Below are 25,718 nucleotides of genomic sequence, written 5' to 3'. Positions count from 1 at the left end.
ACGAATATTCGCTTTGTCATGGCAAAGATTTATCGGGAAGAAAATAATACGAAATAAACGACGATTATGACTGTGCAAAAATTTTTTTTTCTATGAGAATTTCAGAACGACTGAAGAACGCGCACACCACTACGAAGCACTCTAAAACTCACAGAGAAAGAGCTTCCGCCTAACGAGCACACTCGAGCGTAAAGATACACAGCTCGAAAGCTCAGCTTACCGAGAACTTACAAGTTCTCAAAATCGCTTGTACGAGGTGCGCCAGGCGGAAATCACCTCCGGCGTGTAATCAACCTCTTTCACTTTTAAAATCGCGCGAGCAAAAGCCGCGAGCAAAGAATCCTTCGAGGGAGAAAGCAGGCGCGCGCTATCGGAAAATTGCTATCGATCGCTACAGATTCGCGAAAGGGGAAGCGATAAGGATTGAGCAAGGGCCAAGTAAGGGCTATAAGAGGACGCGGGTGATCCTGCAGAGGGCAGGAGAAGGATATGCGACAGTGGCAGAGGCAGCGGGGGAGGCTGCAGCATGCGTGGGCGGTAACGGGGAAGACGACGGGGGTTGCCAGGGGGTTGGCGGGCGCGTGGGTGGGCCTCGGTGCGGGGGCTCCCCTCTAGATGACTTAAAGAGACGCTGCGACTATCCTGGACCGATCGATATCCGCAGCAGCCGGCCGCGACTACGACACGCCGCGCCGTCGACGCGGGTTCCCCGGAATCTCTCTTTTTCTCTTTTTTGTCCTGGATCTGAGTTCGACATGGTTCAAATAAATTGTCGCAGAATCTGTGCGTAGAATCGCATGAACTCTGCGTGTATCGCCTGAGAATTAGTTAAAAATTATTTCTTTTTTAGTTTTAATAGAAGTTCATTTGATATTGCGTGTTGATAATTCCAACTATTTTAGACAAGTATTCGGAACTCTTCAGTCTCGTGGAGGAATTTCGGAATTTGTAATGAATTCTTACAATTAGACACATTCTGATTATTTAAATATTTATCACAACATTTATGATATTTAGCTGTGGTGTACGAGTACATTTTTCTCGGAATTGCACGATATTTATGAATAATATTTTATTTCTTGTTCGTTATTTTTTAATTTGTAGAAAAGCTAATCCCTCCTGATATCAGGATCGTTTCGGGACACTCGTCGAGCAAGCGCAGAATGAGATCGCTCCAACGACAGACGAGGGATTTTCTTTCGATTAGATGGGAATGAAGTCGCGACGTTCCGAGAACGAAGACTTCCAATCCTTTATGCCGTGTAATCGCGTCCTCTCAGAAGGATTACTTCCTCTTAGAAAAATATTATCGCGATAATACTGACAGATAGGCAAAGCAGCAATTGGTTCCGTTTACTTCATGCAGAAAATTGCGGATGCAGAATTTCTTTACGTCAAAATTATATTGCCAGCACAACTTCGACAAATCGCGCGTGACATGAAAAAACGATGTCGAAGATAATTTAAGATGAACGAGATAAATGTAATTATTCAGTCTCAACAAGACTGTCGTAAATTTTACAAGATCTCCATCACTTCTGCATGCACAACTCAGGAACGCACATTAAACCGTAGCTTGAAGCATTTTTATTGACTTCTGATATTATCGGAAAACGACCTATTAAACTTATCACCACATGGAGCAAGAAGGAGAAATCTCGAGAAAGAAAGTAACGGATGTTAAGTTCGAATGTTTTAGACGTGAACGACAAAGAGTGGAGTGAATTAATCATAGTAAGAGATGGAAATCCAGATCTTATTGGATTTACTCGCGGAGCAGGAACACGATGAGATTTCTCGAGCAAGTCCAATCATCCATCCGACTCAAATCCGCGCGACAGAAAGAATTTCTATTCAACTGGATGGGAATTAAGAAGGACGGGTCTCGAACGACGAAACGATTCTTTTCGTCTTGATGAAAATTTAGCGGGCGCATCTGTAACTCGTCTCGAACTCGTCTCGAACTCGTCTCGAACTCGAAATAACGCGCAAAAAAGTCAAAGCCGATAGACTTGGGAATAACGAAAGCGGAAAGTTTCCGAAATTGGAAACACTGTGAACGTCTCGGCGACACATTTACGTGAGATCCGTTTGCCGCTCGGGAGGAAAGTAACGGATTAACGAGCGAGTGGCGGCGTCGCTTTAACGAGGAAGGAAAATGAAACTCTACCGCAATTATTTCGTGGGAAACGCGAGAGAGAAAGAGAGAGAGAGAGAGAGAGAGAGCCGTAAACCACCGAGCGCTAACGGCACCACATTGTTTCTTTTTTTTTCTCTTTTTCTTTTTTTCTTTGCGAGAAATTGTGCTGCACTATCGCGAAAATCTAGGTTTCCCTCCGGGCTCGCGCGTGATTCGAAAGTCACTCGGCGTAATGGTCACTCGATCCCGAGAACGTTAAACGTCCGTTCGCAACATGAGTCACGTGGAAAAATGTGCAGTTTACGAGAACAATGATCGTCTAAAACGTTTGAAACGTTCAACTACTCTTCCTCCTCTTTCTCCTCCCCTGCAACGTCTCTTCTTCTGCCAAAATTATTACTGCAACGCGACTCTCGGACGTCCCGCTCAAACAACTGAACTTTAATCTCACTGAAAGCGATTCATGCGTTCGCGGTGGAAATTAAATTATTCGCCCGTCGATCCTACTGCGAGTGGATAAGATACACGGCGTGAAATGCGTTGCATTAAATTTTTCTACCGTCTGGCCGGCCGGCCGCTCGCAGTTTGTTGTGGCAGCGTAACAAAATTATACATCGAGATACCTGGCTCGGTACCAAGCGCTGAAAAATTTCACGGTCGTCCTTACGAAAGTCACGCGCGAGTAAAATGGAACCTCGCCCACGGTGCAGAACGAACGCGAGGTTTCCTCGGGATTCTGGAGGACTACGATTTTACAAGCTCGCGGAGACTGTCACGAGATTGGGCAGGAGGACACAAAAGACACCAAATTCGCAGTTGGCATTCGCAAGTTTACTCGGTTACGAGACAGAGCATTCCTGTCGAAATGTAACATGCAAAGAGCACGTGACGAGCAACAGAGGTAGACAGACAGAGAGAGTATGAAAGAAGGGAGAGAAAGAGGCTGAGATGAGGACGAGCGGTAAGAAGGAAGCGCAACAGAGCCGAAACGTACTCTTTACAGATACGCGCCCGCAAGTTTCGCCAACTCCGTCCTATTGTGCGACTCGGCGAGTTACGCGAGAGAGTTTCCTTCGTGCGCGGTACGCAAGTTTAAACTTGCGTACGTGTGCACATATTGCGGAAGGCTGCAAGAAACCCGGCGGGATCTCTAACGTACGACCGTCGACATACGTGGCACGGCACGGAAAATCGCGTTCGAGCGCGCGTGCACGGGGGGACATCATGCGGTTCCTTCGATCGCATTCTTCGCAGGCGTTTTCCAGCCGCGGGAAAACGCCGCGAGCAGCGCGAGCTGCTGGGACGTATCTGAGAAGAGAGACGGTTTTTCCATTTTTTGGGTAGTTTTCGGGAAACCGATTGCGACAAATCTCTCCAAGAATTCCTCGTGACGCGCACCGTGCATGAAGCTTTAGGAATTTTATCGAGAAGCGACATGATGGAATCGAGAATTCGTATTACTCGTGATCTCGAAGAGTTCGTCACGCAAACGTTTGAGCGCGAAATGCAATGCAAAACGTACTTGGTTGTAACATATATTCGTCTTTTTAGTATTTTTAATAATATGGGTTGTAATATGTTCGTATTAAAAACACTAAATACATGGTCATCTCGAGATTCGTGCGTAAGACGGTTCAACGCAGCGCTGTACTTACATACATTTGTTTCCGTGGAAATGAATTTGCGTACCACCGCGAGTGTGCCGATACTGTTTATGCGAAACTGCCATTCGTCTCGGCTTCTCGGGGGAGATATCAGAAAACGAGGCAAAGAAAACGATACGCGCTGCCCCCACAGCGCGCCTGTTTATGCGACATCGCGCTTATCGCGAACAACTAACGGGATTGTTGCTTGCGAGAGAGCAATCACGAGGAATACAGTGAAATCATCGTAATGCAGTATGCCCGATTACTGACGGTTTAAATCGCCAGTACAAAGATCGCGCTAATGCAAACATTACCGCCCTCGGCGTCAGGCGAGATGAATCGTCGGATGTGTGTCTCGTCCGTTGTTCGTTTACTGGCGACTCGGGGAGTAACTCTGAGAACGGTCCACGAGCGTGGCGACATGAATCATCGTCTCGGCGACGTGGGCATTTTATGCGCGTAACGCGCACGACGTAAACGGGGAATGAAAAATAGTGCGAGGATCCCCACAGCGAGTGTCACGGTGCTCTTACCGTTCTAATATAGTCTCTTGCCTTTTTCATAAAATATATTTTACGTAAGCTTCTTTAGACTGCGGCTTTGCTCTGGCATGCTAACGATATAACTCGCGTGTATCTCTTTCATGCGTACACCGCATAACAAGCGCGAATTGTGGTTAACGTTGTCGTAAAGCCCTCGTCGCATCATCATCGCGGTATCATTATACACTTGCGGAAATTACAATGACAAAAAAAAATATCGATTCACGCTGTAGAGCCGTGAGGAAGCCCGGAGGGGAGGAGTGCGCGTTATTACTTTACTGTAGCCGATCTATCATAGCCGTGAATGCACAGTTAAAGCCGGAGCTCGACTCGACCTTTCACCGAGACACCTTCGAGCGTTCCTCCGCCGGGTGAAATACATTGAATTTTTGAAGTCTCTTTGCAAGTATATTAAAAAATTCCTGATTTCCTTGCGCTCCTCGGGCGCCTTCCATTATTCATTCCGAATCGGATCGACATTAAGAAATTTCTAATATCGAGCATACCAGTGCACCTTTCGCTTCGCGTTTTATTCGTGATTCGAATCCGAAGATTGACGACGAAATTTAAAGAACGACGTTTTACGTTTTCTACGTTTGGTATTTATATGTATAGATAGTAGGAATCGCGTAACACGTTCCGGAATGAAAATCGACATTCTCATTTTCTGAGGAGCAGTTGGTTTTCATAATTCATCAGGAGATCAATGAACGAATGTAGAAACATTAAAAATGGAACGAAAGTACTCCGAGTACGCAAGCATGTGTACGTTCTCCGCATAAACTAGTGTCGGTTTCGAAAAGAGAGCAAACGTTCCCACGCAAAACGACGTTTAATATACAACAAACGCGAAGAAAGGAGATGATAGTCGCTTCGGTTTCGTTAACGGGCATTTTGAGGGTGATATTCGTGAGAAATTGAAATTTAAATCACATGACTGGATCGATCGGGCCAAGATTCGCGCCCGCTTTATCGTCTCTCATACTGGTACCAGCAGAAAATTGACGATACGATTGGGAGAATTGTCGAGAGAAACGAGCTGATAATCCGCATTGACGCGCAGCTGAAGGAGCTGAAAATGACATAGATGCTCCTCCAAAGAGTTTTACAACAGAACGATCGACTGCCTGTTAACTAAACCTACTACCTAAACGCAGTCGAATTGAAAGGTCCGAGCATGACATCACCAATTATACGTAAATATACGTGATTAAATAGGTTAACAGCTATAAATCCTCATCATCAATTTTCGCAAATGTAATCGAATTAAATCTACTGCAATTAATTGAGTGTTTTATTAAAATAGCAGACCAATCGAATGCATTCGTCAAAAATAAATGTTGCACACGAGTGCAATTTCATGTTGGACGTTACAAAGATTTATCACCATTATCATTAAAGCACCAGGAATTACGACTAAACCCACTGTTCACCTCCTGATTACATCACAATCATTTGATGATAACTCGCAGGAGGAATTATCATCGAATCAAACGCAGAGTAAAAAAATGTGACAATTGCGTGCGTTTCGCGTATTCCGAGGCCGACTTGGCTAATCGCGCTTTAAGATCATAGCATCACAGATACCTTCTTTCCCGAGAAGAAGCGATAAAAATGTCACTTTTGCAAATAGAACTAAAATCATAGCACAGCTGGTCTCGTTTGTTAAATGTATTAATTAAGTATCTAATTGACGACGTATTAAATTATCAAAATCAAGAATTATTTTCACTCTTCACAATCGTACGCGACATCATTAGAGGCGAATCTCTCATCGCCGTCAACCTCGTTCCTCGTCTCCGACGATCCCGTGTGATCCTCCACTAACTGACACGCTCACATTTTCGAAAATTACGCTACGATAAATACGGCGAATGCCAGCAAAGTCCCCGAAATCTTCGCCGCGAGGCGTCAAGACGATTTATCATCGGCCGAGTTCCACCACGAGTTCCGAGTTTCCTAAGGGATATCGCCGAGAAACACGATATTGAATATGTCACTGCACACCAACGTGGCCGATTATACGGTGACACAATAAATATACCGGCAATATCTATACTTTATCTTCAAGATTACGGAAAGCGCGAAGACGCGAATTACGGCGGATGAGTGACGCAACGTGCGACCCGACCTTTGTGTAGCGGATATCACGAGTACAAGATACCGGCCGAGGAGTGGTAAATCTGTGACGCGTTTATAAATGACAAACCGGTATAAACATTTCTGTGACACCGCATACGCACGCACTGCGTGCATTCCCGGTTTAAATGCTTTCTCTGTACACGCTCTGCAGTATTTTTAGAATTGCAGGAATTTTAGAATTCAGATTTATCATATAGATGAAATTGATTCAATAAAGTCCGCTTTTTTAGTATCATCTTACTTCCTATTTTATTCCTGGTATTCATATTTTTTTTTCCAATCATAATATCCAGTTTTAATACAAGTTTTAACTTGTGAACGTTTTGACAATTTGACACGTGAATTTATTTCTTATCATTCCTATGAATTTATGAAAAGCAACGCTTATAATTTAATTTCAACTACGCTGCACAAACAGTTGCGATTGAAGTTAATTTAATAGCGTGAGTTATAGTTAATTTTAAATAATATTATCGTGCTTATGGAAAACAAATGGCATGCTCTATCTCATTTATCGATGGCAAATGTAAATATCATGCATTGATCTATTTAAATTTAACCATTCAATAGATGTCAAATGTCAGGTGACATGACATCAGTGTAACTTTCGTCTCCCTTGCTCCGCTCGCGAGTAATAAACTTTCGTCCAACAATACCCGTTGATTAATTTTACAACACGTAGAAATTAATTTTAGAGAAATTAATTTAGCATCTGTCAGTGTACATTCCCTGCCAAACGCTGCGATGTTAACTGCAAGGAACATTCGTGCGTAATTAGAATTTTTTAATTCCGCTAATACAAGTTGTACGCACGTGCAAAGCTAATTCAGCAAGCAGAAAAAACCATGCGCCAAAAAACTGCTTCAGAAACTTAATAAAGATTTAAAACATTCGTCCATTATACGTATGACGTTCTATTAATCGTACCATGTTTGTTTAAACGCATTTCGTTATATTATTTTTGTAAATAAAACGCAGCGCAAACAACAATTTGTTCTTTCATATATTTAATTAAAACACTTATTAAGTTAGCTTTTATACACTTTGACGAAATAATATTTATTCAAGCTTTATATATTTACATCTATAAACAAAATTTTATTCAGTCATTAACTAAGTAATTCAGTTCGCGTCTTGATGGCAAATATTGTACAAATATTGTAGCGATGTTTTTGAGAACTGTGTTTTTCGTTTTTCAAAGGCTGCTTATTCTGCTATAAAATTATTGTACAAGCTATGTTGTGCTATCATAAGTATGTGTTTAGTATATTCGTCATTACAATCTAGATGCAATTCGAATTTAGTTAACACTAACACAATCGATAGAACACTTAATTTGCAATTACATTAGAATAGAAGAAGAATCTGCAAAATTGATAGTACTTCACATCGAGTGAAAAAGTACATTTGAGCCAATCTAATTTAATTCGCGCAAAAAAAGTACTGTGTGTCTTTCACTATCGCGCTATTTCAATTTTCTCACGCTATATTTGCAGACTCGCACCCATATTTGCAAGTGATAATTCCCAACGTGCGCGTTCGCGCGTGAAAAACAATGGGTGGACATGCAAAAGAGACCTTGACACGTATTTATCACGGGGTTAACGATGCTAAAATGTAGTGTTCGTGCCTAAAGTGAAACTTCCTCCACTTCAGGCGCGCGCAAATATTTTCCCCTTGGCGATTATGCTAGTCTATATAATAAAATCATTTTTTATGAAGCGTATCAGTTAAAGCTCAACGTAAATGTCGCGCGGCTTAAACAACATTCAAACAGACCACGAAGACACGAATATATCTATGACGTAGCTCGCGGAAAAGAATCAGGTAGTACGAAATTGTTTATGCTGGACACGAATCAAAATCTGCATGACGCTGAGACGAGAAAAGGAAAGAGAGAGAGAGAGAGAGAACTCGTGAAGAACATGCATTTATTACTATTATAATATTATAATTAATAATTTATAAAATGTAAATATAAATTATATTATATTTTGCACATGCAATTATAACGTTTATAGAACTTGTAAATTTATTGAATGATCGGGAGAAGTTTTGCGCATGGTTCATATTTTGAGAATATAAATTGACTCCGTGATTTAAAGCGATTTAAAAAGTTTTGCCACATTTTGCAACGCCGAATCGCGACTTGCATTTGAAAAAAAAATATTGCAAGCTCGCAGCGGCGAGAAAATACCAGTAATAAGCTCCGATGTTAACACTGCTTAGTCAAATCGACCGCATACGCCTATTAGCCTCAAGTGGGACTCTGCTTCAGTCTTTGTTCACCAGGGAGGTCGAGAGCCGGCTCTTCAGCTTCGTCTTTCAAGCAAAAATTAACTCACCATTCGCAAGTTCTTACATCGCGCAATTGCAATCGTATAAAAAATCACTCGCGGCTAAATTAATTGTGCTCGACGAAAGTAATCACGGTACGGAAGCACTCGCGATCGATAACGCAAACAAAATGTAGGAATAGCGGTGAGATTTGCAATCGTATGTAGATCAACCATAGAGTTTGCTTTTATTTCTGCAATGATATCGCCCCTTGTTGATACCTGACTCGATACCGAGTCGAGAAGAGATATGTAAAATAAAAACTTGTACTTTAAAAAATTCCAAGAGTTTTCGCACACGCGACATACTCGGCGTATGCGGAAAGTTTCGCGTGCCCTCGCGAAGTATGACTCTATTAAATTCGTTAAAACTTGAATATGTGTGAAACGTGCTCGCGCGCCGAAAGCATTCCGCGACTAAAAGAAAATAAGAAGGAAACGTTAACAATCGCGGGTATAAGCGAGTATAAGAGTCCAAGTTCGAAGAATCGCAAGTTTTGAGGAAAAATGTGAGTAAAGAGCGGGAAAAGGTTATAAACGCGATTCGAAACTTTTCTCATGATCTATCTATTACGGTCTAAATCCGGTTGTCATGATAATACTGCGGAACGATAAAAATCGAAAATAGAAAACTCGCGGTTAACTTTATAGAAGTTATGCAAAATTTTTACTACTTCCTTTCTGTTCTTATCAAGAATTATAAGCACTTCTTCAAGATTCGATTGTTGCAATCGCAATGTGCAAAAATCAAGAATAAAGCAGAGACGCGGAAGAATTGCGCAGTCCACACCTGCGGCACGAGCGTGTATCAAGCATAATCCGATCCGAAGATGTGGTTAGCCAAGGAAAAGAGATACTCCTCACATACGTGGACGAGAATATCGTTGACAAGGCGACATTATCGTCACAAGAATAAAAAATAGAGAACATGGATAGCCATATTCTCTTGTAAGATCGTCATAAAAATAGATTGAAAGTGTCCGTAGTTATATTGTATTATTACACGCGCGGCATATATACGTATCACGTGTATATATATTGGGTTGGCCAAAAAGTAATTGCGTTTTTTTTATATAAATAAAAGGCGAATTTTTCATGGGAAACAAAAACTTTATTAAACAATATATTGTCCATTTTGTTTGATTATCTTTTGCCATTTTTCAGGCAACTTCATGATTCCGCGCTCAAAAAAGTTCTTATCTTTTTCAGCAAAAAACAATTCCAACAACGATTTCATATCCTCATCAGCAGTCAAGGTTTTACCATTCAAGGCGTTTTGCAAAGAACGAAACAAATGGTAATCTGATGGTGCCAGGTCTGGCGAATATGGTGGATGTGGTAACATCATGGTAACACATCCCATCCAAGCTGCAACAATTTTTCACGAGTGACCAAACTTGTACGTGGTCTAGCGTTATCATGGTGAAACGCAACACCTTTGCGATTCACCAATTCTCGACGTTTCTGTTTGATGGCATCATTTCATTTATCCAGTTGACGACAGTATACGTCTGAATTAATGGTTTGATTCCTTGCAAGCAGCTCAAAATACACAGTCCCACCAGACTGACAGCATAATCTTTCTTTGGTGAATATCTGCTTTTCAAGTGCTTTGAGCAGGTTCATCGCGCTTGCTCCACCATCTTTTTCGTTTGACGTTGTTGTAGACGATCCATTTTTCGTCGCCTGTTATCATACGTTTCAAAAATCGATCATTTTCCTCACGTTTCAAAAGAGAATCGCAGATGTCAATACGCTTAGTGAGATGAATTTCTTTCAGCTCATGTGGTACCGAAATATCGAGCTTACTAATGTATCCAAGTCGTTTTAAATGGTTCTCAACACTCGATTTCGATATGTTAAGATTCTCAGCAATCTCTCGTGTCGTTAAACGCCGATTCGAATCGATCAGTGCCTTTATTTTGTCATCATCAATTTCGATTGGCCTTCCTGAGCGTGGTGCATCTTTCACATAAAAATCTCGAGATCGAAATTTAGTAAACGAATTTTGACACTGCCGCAGTTTTAAAGCATCTTCGCCATATACATGACATAACTTTTTATGAGCTTGCACAGCGTTTTTCCCTTTTCGGAAGTAATAAAAGAAAATATGACGAAAATGTTCTTTTTGATTTTCCATTTTGAAATCGACGGCAAACAAACAATTGTTAACGAAATCGTGTACTTTCTTTTTGTAAAACAAGCTTGAACTGTGAGTTGTTAACCTACATAATGATTTTGCGATTTAGAATGAAGTTAGTTACATTTCAAGACATGTATGTCCATCTATTGGAAAAAAACGCAATTACTTTTTGGCCAACCCAATATATAATTCCATGAAGATTATGTGCATGCGAAAAATTCCAAACATCGATGTACGATGCAATTATTATAAATTGTTGAATAAGAATAGTATTATTTAATCAGTTTTCATTTTCGAGAATACCCTGCAGATATCGGATGACTCTGTTTTATATTTAAAACCCGTAACATTCAAGACGTTTCAAGCGCACCTGCATTTACATTTTAATTTCCAGCGAGCGCAATATCGCGGTGCTCCGAAAAAAGATGGATTTCACGATTGTGCATATTTGCATCCAGCCATGCGCCGGATTTTATTATTTTAAAAACGGCGCATAACTTTATCTCTTATAATCTGCATTATTCTCTCTCCGAGGGAGGCAATGCATAAAAAATACCCGCCGCTACGCGAAATAGCTCTTTGATTCTCACGACCGCCTTTGCATCGAGGAAAGCTTCAACGAAGATGTTGCTCAAAGTAAAGTAGCATCGGCTCGAAATAAGTACAGAGATCCGACCTATATAGTCGTCTGAAATACGCATTAAGAAAAAAAAGAGAAGGAAGGAAAAAGAAAACTGCACGGAATGCAACAATTTCGACGCGCGCGGAGAATTGCACGAGGATTGATCACACGCGCAGCATCACTGACACAACCAACCAAAGCCACATCCGAGAACGCGCTGTATCATGGCGCTGGAACAATCGACACTTGATCCACAAATCAATTTTTCAGTCAATAACGCGCCAGGGTGCCGCGTTAGAACTGGTGTACTCGTCCACGCGCGATACATCGACGTGTATTGAGCCGTGTATCACTTGGTGTTGACTCGCGGCTCTCGTGGCGCCGTCGCGCGAACACACCGCGACGTCAGATTTGATTTTCGTAACACGTGGCCGTCGATATCGGACATTTTTTTCGTCGTTAAGCAAGGAAATCTAGCGCTCGGTGACGTGCGTTGCAAATTTGCACAGCTGTGTATCTTTTAATAATCGCGTCTGTTATTGATGTGCGTTAACGTTATAACACGTTATTTGTGCATTATAATGTTACAACACTATGTTGCAGCGCGTATTGTTGCAGTTATAAACATACGTTAATATTATAATAATGTATGCGACAACCGACACACGTACCTACACACGCGTCGCGCCGTATGGAAATCCTTATGAAACGTATCCACACCCACGGAAAAGATTTCTGGACTTAATGCTATTATTCTTTAATCTATCATAAAATAAGATCGCTATAGCGACAATCATATTTATTATTGAAAAGAAGCATATTTTAATCTTGAATAGAAAATTCGAAAATCTACATTTAAATAATCTTGGTGCTATCTCATTCATTTTCTCAGAAGGATTTAGATACAAATTTCTAGCAAGTTCAAAATATTCTTGATTTCAGAATATTGTGAGATCTAAAAGACATCTTATTCTATTCTTCTAAGAGAATTTGTAGAATCTGCACAAAACGGCCAATATTTATGTGTTGCAATCGAAAATCGGGAAAGTGTTTCTGTTATTTACAATGAATAAGTGCAATACTCTACAAGAAATATTAAAAGGTATGGAAATGTCTTATCTCGAATCTTATTTCTCAAGTAAGTATATTGTATATACTTACTTACATTTCCATATCTTTTAATATTTCTTGCATTGTAAATAACAGAAACACTTTCCCGATTTTCGATTGCAACACATAAATATTGGCCGTTTTATCGGAATAAAGGACGCAGAAGCGCCGAGTCGACGAGCGACTGTGAGAAAATGATGCGTCGACATCGACAAAGCCTACTACAAAGTGGCGCTAATATCAAATTATTCTACATACAAGAATATATAAGCATAAATTTGTATATGTTACTCTTGTCTCGAGACAGTAAGACAATCTTATTTAATTCGAGAGAGAAGAATAGAAATTACTGATTTAAATTAAAAATTGTTTTATTTTCGTATTTTTTATACTTGTAATACGATTAAATTAGTGAAGAATATTTTTCGTCTTGTTATCAGAAATCCTTTCTGAGGGTGCAAGATTAACGTGCCTCGACGGAGAGCGCTCAAGGTTTTGTCGTTACATCTCTCAGCGAGCAACGGTATCGAGGTACGATAATTTATTTTCGTAGCGAGGTCGACGTATATTATCCGTATGATAATATACATCATCCCGTTGTTGATCCGATTTAATGCCGGGGAACGTCGCGATCGGTACGCGGATTGTACGCGCGAGACGGTAACACAAAATCGCGGGCACAAATCGAAGCATCGATCCGGCTTCCTGCTGGCGTGCCACCTGATTCCCCGACTGAAGCGTGCCTGTACAGCGTGCGGTAAAAAGTGACACACGACTCTACCGGCTACAGATCGCGTGACGCAACACACGCTGCGAGAAAGTTGCGCGATTCCGCACGCACTTCGGGAACACGTGCGCGCGCGTCAGAGCTTCGTCGAAGGCCCACGGCGAAATAGAAAGGCGCCGCGGAAGCGAGTTCGGTGTCGAGTTCTGCGAGTGCAGCCGAATTATTTCGCGTAATGAGGCGTAAGGTGCGACCTTACGTCGAGATTTATCGCGGCGGCGCGCGAGGATTATTTTATCCGCGTGGAGATCGAAAAAAACACACAGGCAAAACGAGACGGAACGGTGCATTCACTTCGCTGCGTTTTTAATAAAAAAAAAAGAAAAAATATATAGAAAAACATGCGGCAAATAAACTCCGCACGGTTTTATCGGATACATCGACCTCGTCGTCGTATATGTCCGCGACATTGCATTCCGCAAATGTACCGGTTTGTTCGTTTGGCGAGGCTCGAGGCGAGCTCGGATATATTTCCTCTCGATCCCTCGAACCTTCGGTTTCCCGGACCCTTCAGTCCCTTCGGAGCGGACCAAACTTCGGAAACTCCCGGTGGAGCCAAAGTGCAGAACCAAACGATGAATTCAGCCTACCGAGGACGCGAGGAAAAGGTCAGCCTCTCATTGTGAAAGCGAAATTCAATCCTCTACCGACGCGATGGCCGCACGAACAAAGAAACCAGGGGCACCCTCCCACTTTCTCCCTCCTCGCCCCCCAGACCTTTCGAGAGAGAACACGCCGGGGGACCGTTCGTCTCTGACTGAAGTCCGGAAAAGCCGGTATTCCTCTGCGTTTCAGGGCGGCCTACCTGCCTGCGTCCGCACGCATGAACACGCACGAACACATACAAGCAGCACGAATGCAGCTCCAACAAAAACGTGTAACATTCAGCGTGCACGTTTCGCGTTGCCTCGTGGCTCGGAAAATTTTGGAAGCCTGTTTCCGCGTTGTTTTACAGCACAGCGTGCACCGAGAAAAATCTATGTTCACGTGCACGCGAACCGAGCTAAATCGCGAGAACTCTCCTCGCGAACCGCGATTATTGCTGCTGTTATTCCGATAAATCATAAATTCCTCGACGCGAATTCGTATTAATCCTGGATGAATGACTCTTCTCGGAGCGCGGCGATTATTTCCCACTACTACTTATTACGTTCGAGAAAAACGATGACTCTCGACAATTTCCACGAGTGTCACCATTCTCGGATCGCCGAGAAACATCCCCAAGTTACCGTTCCATCCCCGATTGGCCCGGATAACGGGGTTTTGGAGCGTTATTTACCGCAGCATAATTAACGCGTGTGCATCTACTAGCTGCGTTGATAATCCGACGAGCATGTGGAGAGACGCGCGTGCGAGAGAGAAAGAGAGATGCCGCTGTTTACTTTCACTCGACCGGCGCGGCGCGCCGGACCGTGCGCCCCCCTCGTCACCCTCCAGGCGGATAAATCGGAGAGAATCTCCGCTTTCGCTAATACAAGCCACGCCGCCATCGACGAGAGGGGTGGAAAGGAAGAGGAGGAGGAAAAAGGATGCCATCCCCCCGCGCTGCCCCGAAAACGAGCCCGGCTACATCGGCGATCTCGCTCCTCCCCACGTTCCCTCGTTCGGTCCTTTCCCTTTCTCTTCCTCTCCCACTCTGTCTCATTCTCTCTCTCTTTCTCTATCGTTCCCTTTATTCGTTCCCCGTCTGGTCCCAGGCGAACATAACCTACAACACTGCGACGGAACAAAGATTCACGCCGGGAAACGGCGGACGCCAGCGTGACGCTCAAGGACATTCACCGTCGGTTTCGACGCTCACGCGATTTCGTGCGTCTCGCCCATTGGCGCGACGAGGAAAGGAGAGAGATAGAGAGTTGAAAAGAGAAAGAGAGAGAGAGAGAAGGGAAAAAAGGACGCCGAGGGCTCCGGCAGGACAGCCACGACGAGTGGATCGATGAGAGTCGTACCGCACCGTTGTACCGATTGGAAAGGAGCCACGTGCTTAAAGATAAATTGAGTGCAGCACTTTTGCAGCGGGCAACCGCGTCAACAAATGAGAATAAAAAACCACTCGTGTAACAAATAAATAAATAAACGCACCTAAATATTATCAGAGAACAATCAACGCACGCGGAAATGCAGCGAGATTCGCACTAGAAAATGCACCGAAATGTTCACGTGGCAAGTTTTGCCAAAACGGACAGAGGAGCGAAAAGTGAGAATTCCCGACTGATTTTGAGGCTGAAACCGAGAAGACTGCGAGTCCACACGGCGGCGTGCTCTTCCCGCCACTCCGAGTGCTCCCCGCTCGGCCCTCGGCGCTAGTGCATGCGAGCGCGGAAGAACGGCGCGGCATTCCACCCTCGAATCGTCGCCCTCGGGAGCTCCTCGCGTGGCCGCGTGGTGCGAAGGGAGAAAAGTCGAGAAAGCGACGCGTCTGTTCATTTATTCAAGCGTAAATGAGCGACGGGGAGAACTACTACCACCACTCGCGAGGGTGCGACTCTACTCGGGAGTGAAAAGGGAAACCCCCTGGCGCGCGTGGTTTGCCCTTAAAACGCCGCGACTAGTACACCGTCGGCGGTGTAAAACGTGGAAATGGAATTTCACCGTGCGGTGTATGAACGCGAGAGTTGCAAGAGACACTTACAGGGTAGTACATCCCTTGCGGAGGAAGGAAAAATGCCCCAGAGCCCCACAGCTTGAGGCCGTTTTGCTCCAGCGTCGTGCAAAAAAAACAAATCCGGCAGTCCGCACCACCGTCTTCTCCTCCTCCCCCGCCACCACCACCACCACCACCGCTGCTGCCTCCTCCCCCTCCTCCTCCGTCGCCTCCTCGTCCGTCGACGCTGACGCCGCTGCTGCTGCTGCTGTCTCCTCCCGCGTTTGCTCTTCCTCGGCTGGCACTCCTATCTCTCTCTCTCGGTCGCTGCTGCGCGCTCGCCTCGTCTCGATCGCGGCGCGCGTCTCTTCCCTCGTCGTCGCGGCACGGAAAGGTTAGGCACAAAACGGAACTGACCGACCGAACGACAAGCCGTTGGTGGCAGTGGACGACGACGGCGACGACGTGCGTCCACCTACTTGACCGCGACACTCGACGACGACGTACGACGTAGGTACACACGCGCGCACGACAGAATATGCACACACACACACACGCTAGCGGACCCACGCACCGGATCAGCGCACGATGATGGCAGAGCGGAGGCTTTCCTCTCTCGCTCTCTCGCTCTCTCTACTTGCCGCCGGGAATCGAGCGACGGCGTGTCGCGTGCAACCGCACCGTCGTCGCGTACACCGGAACGCCCGTTCTATCCACCCTCCTTGTCCTCTCGCTCCGTCCCTCCGTCTTCCTCTTCTGTTTTGCTCTCAGTGTCTCTCTGCCGCCCTCGAGATCGCTCGCGATTCGCTTCCGTCCTCGTCTGCCTGGGCGTTCGCGTTTCTACTCGCCGACCGCCACCATACGTGGTCCCGCTGCGACTAACAACGATCCCGCTACCAACCGGCGCCATTGACTGTCAGCGCCATCGCGGCGCGGCGCGCCGAGCGCAGCGCCGCGCAGCGGTCGCCCCCGCGAAGCGCCACGAGAATCGAACTCGGTCGGGATCGAGCCGCGCTCGATCGAGTCGAGAGAATAATCGAGAGGCACGACGCGGCGGTCTACTTGCAAGGCCTGCTGCCCGGCGGCACATGCGGCGGATAAAAAAATATTCCCACACTCCTGTTTATTGGGGATGACAGCGCACAAAGAAGCGCCGTTGCTGCAAAGTGCTCTGATCAATATGCTCGTGTAACCAATATACGGATACATAAGAAAAACGATGTATCGTGAAATACAGCGTGCGATAACACGCTCCCCTTTTCCACGTTAATCCGAAAAAATAAGGTGGAAAATATATATATTTTTCGTTTGCAATAATATATTGCAAACCAGCTGAGTGTAGATACACCCTCAGAAAGGATTTCTGATAACAAGACGAAAAATGTTCTTCACTAATTTAATCGTATTACAAGTATAAAAAATATGAAAATAAAACAATTTTTAATTTAAATCAGTAATTTCTATTCTTCTCTCTCGAATTAAATAACATTGTCTTACTGTCTCGAGACAAGAGTAACATATACAAATTTATGCTTATATATTCTTGTATGTAGAATAATTTGATATTAGCGCCACTTTATAGTAGGCTTTGTCCATGTCGACGCATCATTTTCTCACAGTCGCTCGTCGACTCGGCGCTTCTGCGTCCTTTATTCCGATAAAACGGCCAATATTTATGTGTTGCCATCGAAAATCGGGAAAGTGTTTCTGTTATTTACAATGCAAGAAATATTAAAAGATATGGAAATGTAAGTAAGTATATACAATATACTTACTTGAGAAATAAGATTCGAGATAAGACATTTCCATACCTTTTAATATTTCTTGTAGAGTATTGCACTTATTCATTGTAAATAACAGAAACACTTTCCCGATTTTCGATTGCAACACATAAATATTGGCCGTTTTGTGCAGATTCTACAAATTCTCTTACAAGAATAGAATAAGATGTCTTTTAGATCTCACAATATTCTGAAATCAAGAATATTTTGAACTTGCTAGAAATTTGTATCTAAATCCTTCTGAGAAAATGAATGAGATAGCACCAAGATTATTTAAATGTAGATTTTCGAATTTTCTATTCAAGATTAAAATATGCTTCTTTTCAATAATAAATATGATTGTCGCTATAGCGATCTTATTTTATGATAGATTAAAGAGTAATAGCATTAAGTCCAGAAATCTTTTCTGTGGGTGTATAAGATAATTGTTTGTTCACCAACAAGAAATGATTATACGTACTACTTATATCGTCTTATATCTTCTTATTGTCACTGCGCAAGTTTTATGTGCTTATACTTCTCTGTTTTTAGCTTCTGATGAAAGATTTTACTCAAAAAATAAAATTGACTCATAGAATAATTTTTTAAAGGTTTTCTCCCTCTTCCCAACATATAAACGCACGCAAAATCGACCTGAAACGGCATGAGATCAATCTGAAACGAACTGTTCTCCAATACCGGACAAAAAGAGGCGCAAGGACGCTCGGTAAAGGAAGATGACGCTCAACAATCGGTTTCTCGTTCACTTTTACGATTCCCGAGGAAAGGTGCCCGCAGCCAGACAATTATACTCGATTGCGGAACCGCTCGTTATCCATCTCCGCGCAATCGCTGGCGCAACACCTGCGCGTCTTTCGTCGCGTGCTCATTACCGTTTTAATAGCGCTCGTGAACGATGGGTTTTCATCATCTCTGCCGGCGAACGAGCGACTGTGCTCTCCTCGCTTCTCAATCGCCATCTTAATCCACGCACTCTCCAAGAGTATGCGAGAACACCGCGTGACGGTTACGGTTGCCCGTATTTCACCCGCGCCTAGTTAGGACGAGCTGCCGCCTCCACGATTTCACGTAATCTCCGTGGATCACACGTCTAATCTCAAAACTTCGTTAGAAACTTGCCCCCTCGTGGAAACGAAATACTCGCACTCCCTCCGACTTCGCGAGCGACTTGCGACGATAATCAATTACACGTCCGACGCATAGTCGACGCGCTAATTGACGTGGAAAATAATCTCGCGGCTAACTTTGTGCAGACTCGCGCAAATTATCATTTGGCTGCTTCCCGACTTTTGACAGATTTTAGGCGACGGCCGACCGCCTCCTCCGGGTAGCAAATTACACGGGAAGTCGTGAGAATCAAAATCAGTGGGGAATATCATAGCGTGTTTGTTCAAGGGTTGTATAAACGGCGAGGTAGATAGTACGTCGTGCTGTATGTGCTTCTAGTTTCTGAGTGATAAGTTATCGATCGTGGTCTGTAATTATGACTGGCGCTGGTAAGCCCGGGTTACGTCGTCGTCGTCGTCCTCGTCGTGGCGGCGGCGGGCTATTATTTCAGTGCGCCTTCGTCGCGCGCTCGTCCGGTTCAATAAAGTCAACGGGGGGTTGCTCGAAAAGTCTCGTGGAAGTGGAATCGCGATGCGGGGAGCGCGGAAAACTTCCTCTCCCTGGAGGAGTCGCCGGAAACGTGGGTGAGACAACGAAATCCCGACAATTTACACCCCTGGAGTTCGGCCAGGGACCGTCTGTCACGGCGCGGACAAGGGCGGAGGAGGGGGCGAAAAATGTTAAATGCGATATCGCGCGACGCTTCGGTCGCCAGTAATTACGATTTACAACGTCGAGCGGGACGCGGAATTTTTCTCTCCAATCCGGTGCGCCGTTCCGCAGTTTCATTCATCAACATTCGAGTCGAATATCGAAACGAATGTACAACGTGGAGAATAAATCAAATTCGCGTTGTGATTCTGGAGAATCTTGCGGCTCGTCAACAAAAAGAAACTTCAAACGCGACGCGGCTGAGTCGTATCGCGTCAAATCAAACAACCTGCACGCACCCTCCGCGCTATTATTCTACATACTATTTTTTCTCTCTTCGATAATAAGCAGAGGGATATAGGTATAAATGGCTAAACATCGCGGGACGCGCATACCGCTCGCCGCGAGTAGATGTGTACGCGAGAAGTATAGGAAGTTATTTCACTGCTTGTATGGATATCATCCGCCGCGTGCGTATGTATAGCCGGCGGCGCATATACACCGCCGACAATCAACCTGCCGGGCGACCCACAAGGGACGCAACCCCACTTCGGATCACCATAGAAACCAAGAGATGGGACGAGAGGGTGCAAGGGCTATAGTGCTTAGAATAACGCGCCCGAACGCCCTCCGGATGGAAAGGGATTCGCTCGCGGCGCTTGACGGCGAGTGACAGGGCAAATATAGAGATATACGTATCCTCATTTCTATGCGGGACATGCATTTACGAGGGATACGTTTATACCATATCGACAGAACTATAAAGCATATCGCGATATCGACGAGAAAAAGTCCGAGGTAAATACAGGCCGCGCGACAAGTTACACATGCAATTCACATCACTCTTCCTCGAGAGAGAAGTGAGAAAAAAAGGAGGTTTCGAAATCCCGAAAGCGAAAGGAATCTCGAGAGATCGACTGCGCGTGCCTGACTCATCAATTACCCATTTCAAAAATAAGGGCTCGGTAGAAGGGTTCGCAGTGTACTGCTCCTCGGATTCGCCTTTCGATCGATACAGGGAATCGTACTCCCTGCTCTCTCTTTCTCGTATCGTACTCGGACGAATATCGTCAGCTTCACCGTACCACACTTGCGTACTTCGTACGCGCACGCGTGCGTGTATGCATTTTCCGCGAGCCGAAAAGCGATCACGAGCATGAGCATCGTAAAATCGCGGGACCATCTCCGCCCGGCGTTTTCTCTCTCGCGGTCTCGTTCGACCGCTGCAGTTTCAAGTGCACTCGGGGTGGCCGTTCGCGGGTGCGCGCGCGGGCATGTATTTTTAGAACCCTCTCTACACACGGGCGAACGTGCGTGTTGCAGCTGGGCAGCACATGCGCGCACATCCGACGACGCCATTCAGAGTCCTGGTATGCCGGCTCTACCTCTCGCCGGCTGCTTACGCGGTCCTGGCACTATAAATGTTTTACGCTCGACCTCCCCGATGCAGACGGAGGGTAAGGGCGGAGGGAGGAGAGAGAGAAAGAGATGGAGAGATTGAGGAGGATAAATTTATCCAGTCTTGCGGGGAACAAAGTACGCGAGGGATACTGCAGCGCGCGAGGGGCGAATTATTGCGAATACGCGCGCCCCCGAGAAGCTCGCTGTTCGCTCGGGGGGAGGCGACATTAGCCCTCTCTCCTCTTCTCTGCCCGGCTTCCCCCTCAGCGGGAGATAATTATCCGCGCGCTAGATGACAATAATATGGACGACGCGAACAATGTCGCCTCTGATGATTAACATAATGGGAATCCTGTCGGTGAAGTCGCGCGCAACAGAATCGCGGATGCCGAATTTAATGATTAAATGACGCATCTAGTGATCTAATGAATATTTGATCAACGCTCTGGTCAGAGTTCGCGCCGGGGGGAATGGAGGAGAACGGCTTATAACTTGTATCAGTGGCGCATTATTATTGCCGGTTGATTATTATTTGCGCTACTGGCTGCTAACGAGGATTTTGCTACTACTCTGATTAACGCTTATCGCGTAAGGCAGTAAATTACATATTTCTCTCTCTCTCTCGTCATACTACACAAATATCCAGGACAGTATAATCCGCTCTATCGAGAAGACCTGAAAACCTTCCCGAATTCAGAATTCTTACAAATCCAAATTCGAATTCGCCCGCGTGAGTGCACTGAAATGCGAAGAGTGCATCTCATCGAGATCATCGGAGTCGAGCGCGAGAGTACGTCATGTAAATTTTCCTTCGACAAGCCGCGCGAGATCGAAGCGGAAATGAGGCGCCCTGAAGAGAAAAATAGGATAACGAGACGACAACGCACCGTTGAAAAATCGTTCGTCGCAGAGAACTCGAGGGCACATCTTACGCTCCTCGATCTAAACCGTAAAATATTCCCCCGGAAAGGGTAGGAACGAGGGTAAGTCCGCGGCGTACCGACGCGTTACATGATGACATCTCGGTTTATAGGTCGTCTTCGATTTTCCGAACCCGCCCCTTGTCCCCCTTTTTTACGATACTCGGAGCTCCGGCGCGGATCCCAGGGTGGGACGAGAAGAATGCGAAGAGCAGGGCGCGCACCTCTCCGTAAGCCGCCAACGATAGAGGGATGACACGGATAGATCCGCTCGGGCAAAAAGGCACGACGAATCGCTCGTCGCCGCGCGGGATTTTGCGAGGATTGTTTCGTTTGGATTTATCCTGTCAGTGTCCCTTAATACGAACGAGCGACGATTCCTTGAGAATCGATATCCTCGCGAATACCGCTCCGATGAACGGAAAATAAGAAATCGTTTCGCCGCTCAGGCAAGAAGAAACGTCGCTCGATTACCAAGCGATTATCGGCTTCGAGGAGTCGGATTCGGCGAGTCGGACGAACGGCTCCCGTAACAAAGCAGAAAAATCGCGCCATTAATCAAATAGATTGAAACGCGATATACCTATTTTCGTATCGATGAGAGATTTCGCGCGAGGCACGCGAACGAAGGAAACTTTAAAGAAACACTTCCGGAGGAAATTGGAAAGTGTCAAGATGGATCACCGGCTGACATGCGCGCGCGCTATCGCAATCGTACAATCAATCGCTCGGATTTATCGGCCGATTTATATTATAGCTATACCGCGGTCAGTATCGTTATCCTCGGCATTGCACTCTGTAGCACCCGGGAAACTGCCTACACGCTCGACGAGGGCGAATCTCTCAAAGAGGCGTTTCCATGACGACTACGAGAGCGAGTGGCGTTGAGAACCCACCAGTGAGCGTAGTAGCGATATCCGCCAACATCGCGATAATCTCGCTCGATACGTAGGAGGAACGGAATTTCAACCGTCGTCATCCCTCTGCGATGGGAAAAAATTCAAGAGAAGAGAAACAGAGAGAAAGAGAATGAAAAGCACCGCGCGCCTGGTTATCCCGCGGAATTTAATTTCCTACATTGTGACCGCTTGCGTTACGCAATGTTACGCAACGTTAACCGTTGGTTGGCATTTATCATAAACTCAGATAAACGAGTTCAAAGCTTCTATAATGAGAAACGTCACCGCCGCGCGTTGCGCAACGTGCGATTCAACCGCGATGCCGCGGATTCGCTCGCCGATTTCCGATTAATACGCGGACCGACCGAATGGATTGGTCGGTCAGCCACGATAATCGATATCGGTCGCCGACGATAATGAACTATCACGAGCCGACCAAGTGTACCTTCGCTTTCGTTGTGCGCGCTGAAAGATCGCGATATCAATTCGCGGCATAATTATGCGGCCGCTTACGGGTCGGGAAAGTATTCGGTGTCGTTAGTACAGATCCGAGACTCGCGATACTACTTGGATGACGGCGGCAAGTTTTACGAGGCACGAAACGCCATCGAAGCCCTTTTACAGGCTCTCAAAAAATTACTGCTTGCCTGCTAACGCGATTTAGCCGTCGTCGTCGTTTACGCGCGCAACGCGTGGCGTCTTTTCCGAGGATCAGCCGCGTAATTGCGGCAAGAGAGACAGAGAATGATTTTTTCTTCCATAATGGGCCGTCAGTTTAATAGATGCGCGGCGCATTACGACTTGAAAGGCTCTTTCGAGGCATCGTAAACGTCCCGAGGATTCAACTCGCGACAGATCGCGGTGGCCGCCTCTTTTCCGTGCAACGAGCACCAGTCTAATCGATCGCCGATAATTGAGCCAATTTTTAGTCTCGAGACGATAATAGGATCGCCGGGAAATTTTCAAAGACAGAACTATCACGCCCCGTGCACTCTACGATTAGATCCGCGGGAAGATTACCGTAGATACACCAACGTCACGGCAGTGTCTCATCCGCTTGTCGGTGGTGCAATCGTAAGCACGCGCGAGGAGTGCCAAAGTTGCGACACGGTGCGACAACGTAATTAATTCCCAGCGAGAGTCCCGAAATGACTCGCGTTCGATGAATTATGGCTCTTTATTTAACTCGGATTCCTCCGCGCGACTAAAACAGGAGCAGCGCCTGGAACATATCATTGCGATGTCAAGTTCCTATTTAATTTCAGTCTTCTTAATTGTCCTCTTAATTGCCTTCCTTTTATGCCAATCGCGTAACGAAAGAAGAAGTAATTCGATTAGTGGCCGTTTACGCTTGTTTCGCACGAAAGGTTCATTTACACCGTTCTCTGTGCCCGGTCGGGCACGCTATGAGAACTTTCTGCAAAGGCAGCTTGACCGAAAAGTGCTCAATCTTCCCGGCGAGACGCGCACAAAACATTCTCAATGCCGCACCGTGATGCCTGTCGCAAGCCTTTTGAGGTTTTTCGAAGTTAGTTTTACGTGGTTTTACAATTGCTTCCGATATATCATGACGACCTTAAGGCTGCACACGGCGGCCTGATTAACGAGGACAGGCAACGAGCACGCGATGCACGCCACGAGCGTTTTATCTCGCGCGAGGGGCGGACACGCTCGTGTTCTTTTTCCTCGTGAAACACGGCAGCGCGCGGTTCGAAAGCGTTTCGAACAATTCCTGTTGAAAAGCACGAGATGTCGATGATAACTGCGCGAGCACAATCGGATCGCGATCTTGATGAAATTATTAAAAAGAAGCTATCAGCTATTTCGTGCAAGCGAAACATTCCGCCTCTACTGCGCGCAACTTAATATTTTATATAATTAAATCGGATTTAATCGGATTAGCTAACGAAATATGTAATTGCAGCCCGGTAAACTCGTGGAAATCGGGTGAATGGTACATTTGTCATGCTTAAGGGCACTAAGAGGCCATAAAATTCCACTAAACTCCACACTAATTATATAAACGCGCTTTAATCCGCTCAAAAACGCTCCATGATACATAAACCGACAAGCGAAGAGGAACAGTGAAAAATCACGTAAACTAAATTCGTCGAAGCGACAGGGATCTTCCCCCGAGTTCTTTATCCCGTGATCTCTCTCGGAGAATTTCGAGACGCTATATATATACGCGTGAACGCTGGCTAAGAATAACGAGGTACGCGAGCGTAACTTTTTGCAAATCATGCGACAAGCGCAACGACGCTTTGACGAATTGTCTCTCCCGCTAAGGAGTCGAACATTTCTCTGCGACTCCAAAAAACAACAAGAGACAACGACAATGACAAAAACGACGACGACAACGACGGCAGGTAAAAAGGGTAGCACGAATCCCGGAGCCGTCTGCGTTCCGGGGCGATTCGGAAATAAGAAACGTAACGAATTTATCGCGAGCAGCTGCGGGACTTAGAGGTCCGACCGAACCGTGCTTTGTTCCGTTGAAAAATTAAGTATTCATTGATTTTTAAAATTATATCGCGCTGATGGTGATTAATTCTCGATTCTCGGGATTTTCGAAAACGTCTCACGTAAATCAGATAACACCTCGCCATCGTTTTCCGTCTTTTTCATATCTCTCTTTCTCTCTCCCCTTCTTTCTTTGACTCGTTTGCTTCTGCTTTCCGTCAGTCCTGAATCCAAGACGGTGTATTTCTCTTGCGGTAAGTATACACGCCGTACGGTAGTCGGCGGCCAGGTTCCGGAGGAACTTTTAACACGCGTGCAAACACGGCGGCGCGTGTTTAAAAACGCGCGCACACGTCGGATTTCTCTCGCGCAAACAACGAAAAGGCGGAGTCGAGGCATCCACAGAAGGGATCGTGTAAAACCCGCCGTTCTTACGAGTCTCGGAAA

The 25,718-nt window shown here is 45.4% G+C and overlaps 1 protein-coding gene across 10 annotated transcripts in view; it reads right to left on the bottom strand.

Moving 5' to 3' along the window:
- The window catches only part of LOC105275019 (RNA binding protein fox-1 homolog 2), a 298,261-nt gene that overhangs the window by 143,171 nt on the left and 129,372 nt on the right, over window positions 1-25,718 (bottom strand). For 7 of the 10 annotated variants that reach the window (XM_011331606.3, XM_011331609.3, XM_011331604.3 and 4 more), the window contains exon 1: window positions 16,098-16,955. The exons of 2 other annotated variants lie outside the window; for them this stretch is intronic. In XM_011331606.3, the coding sequence (XP_011329908.1) occupies window positions 16,098-16,109 (12 nt within the window). In that variant the 5' untranslated portion in view covers window positions 16,110-16,955. Of the gene's footprint in view, window positions 1-16,097; window positions 16,956-25,718 lie in introns of those variants that run through there. One more of the 10 variants, XM_020030272.2, reaches the window with a different exon arrangement.

The sequence above is a fragment of the Ooceraea biroi genome, chromosome 8, assembly GCF_003672135.1.
Source record: "Ooceraea biroi isolate clonal line C1 chromosome 8, Obir_v5.4, whole genome shotgun sequence".
In the NCBI taxonomy this organism is placed as follows: domain Eukaryota; kingdom Metazoa; phylum Arthropoda; class Insecta; order Hymenoptera; family Formicidae; genus Ooceraea; species Ooceraea biroi.
Note: the sequence above shows the minus strand (reverse complement) of the source record. Positions and strands in the feature narration are given on the sequence as shown.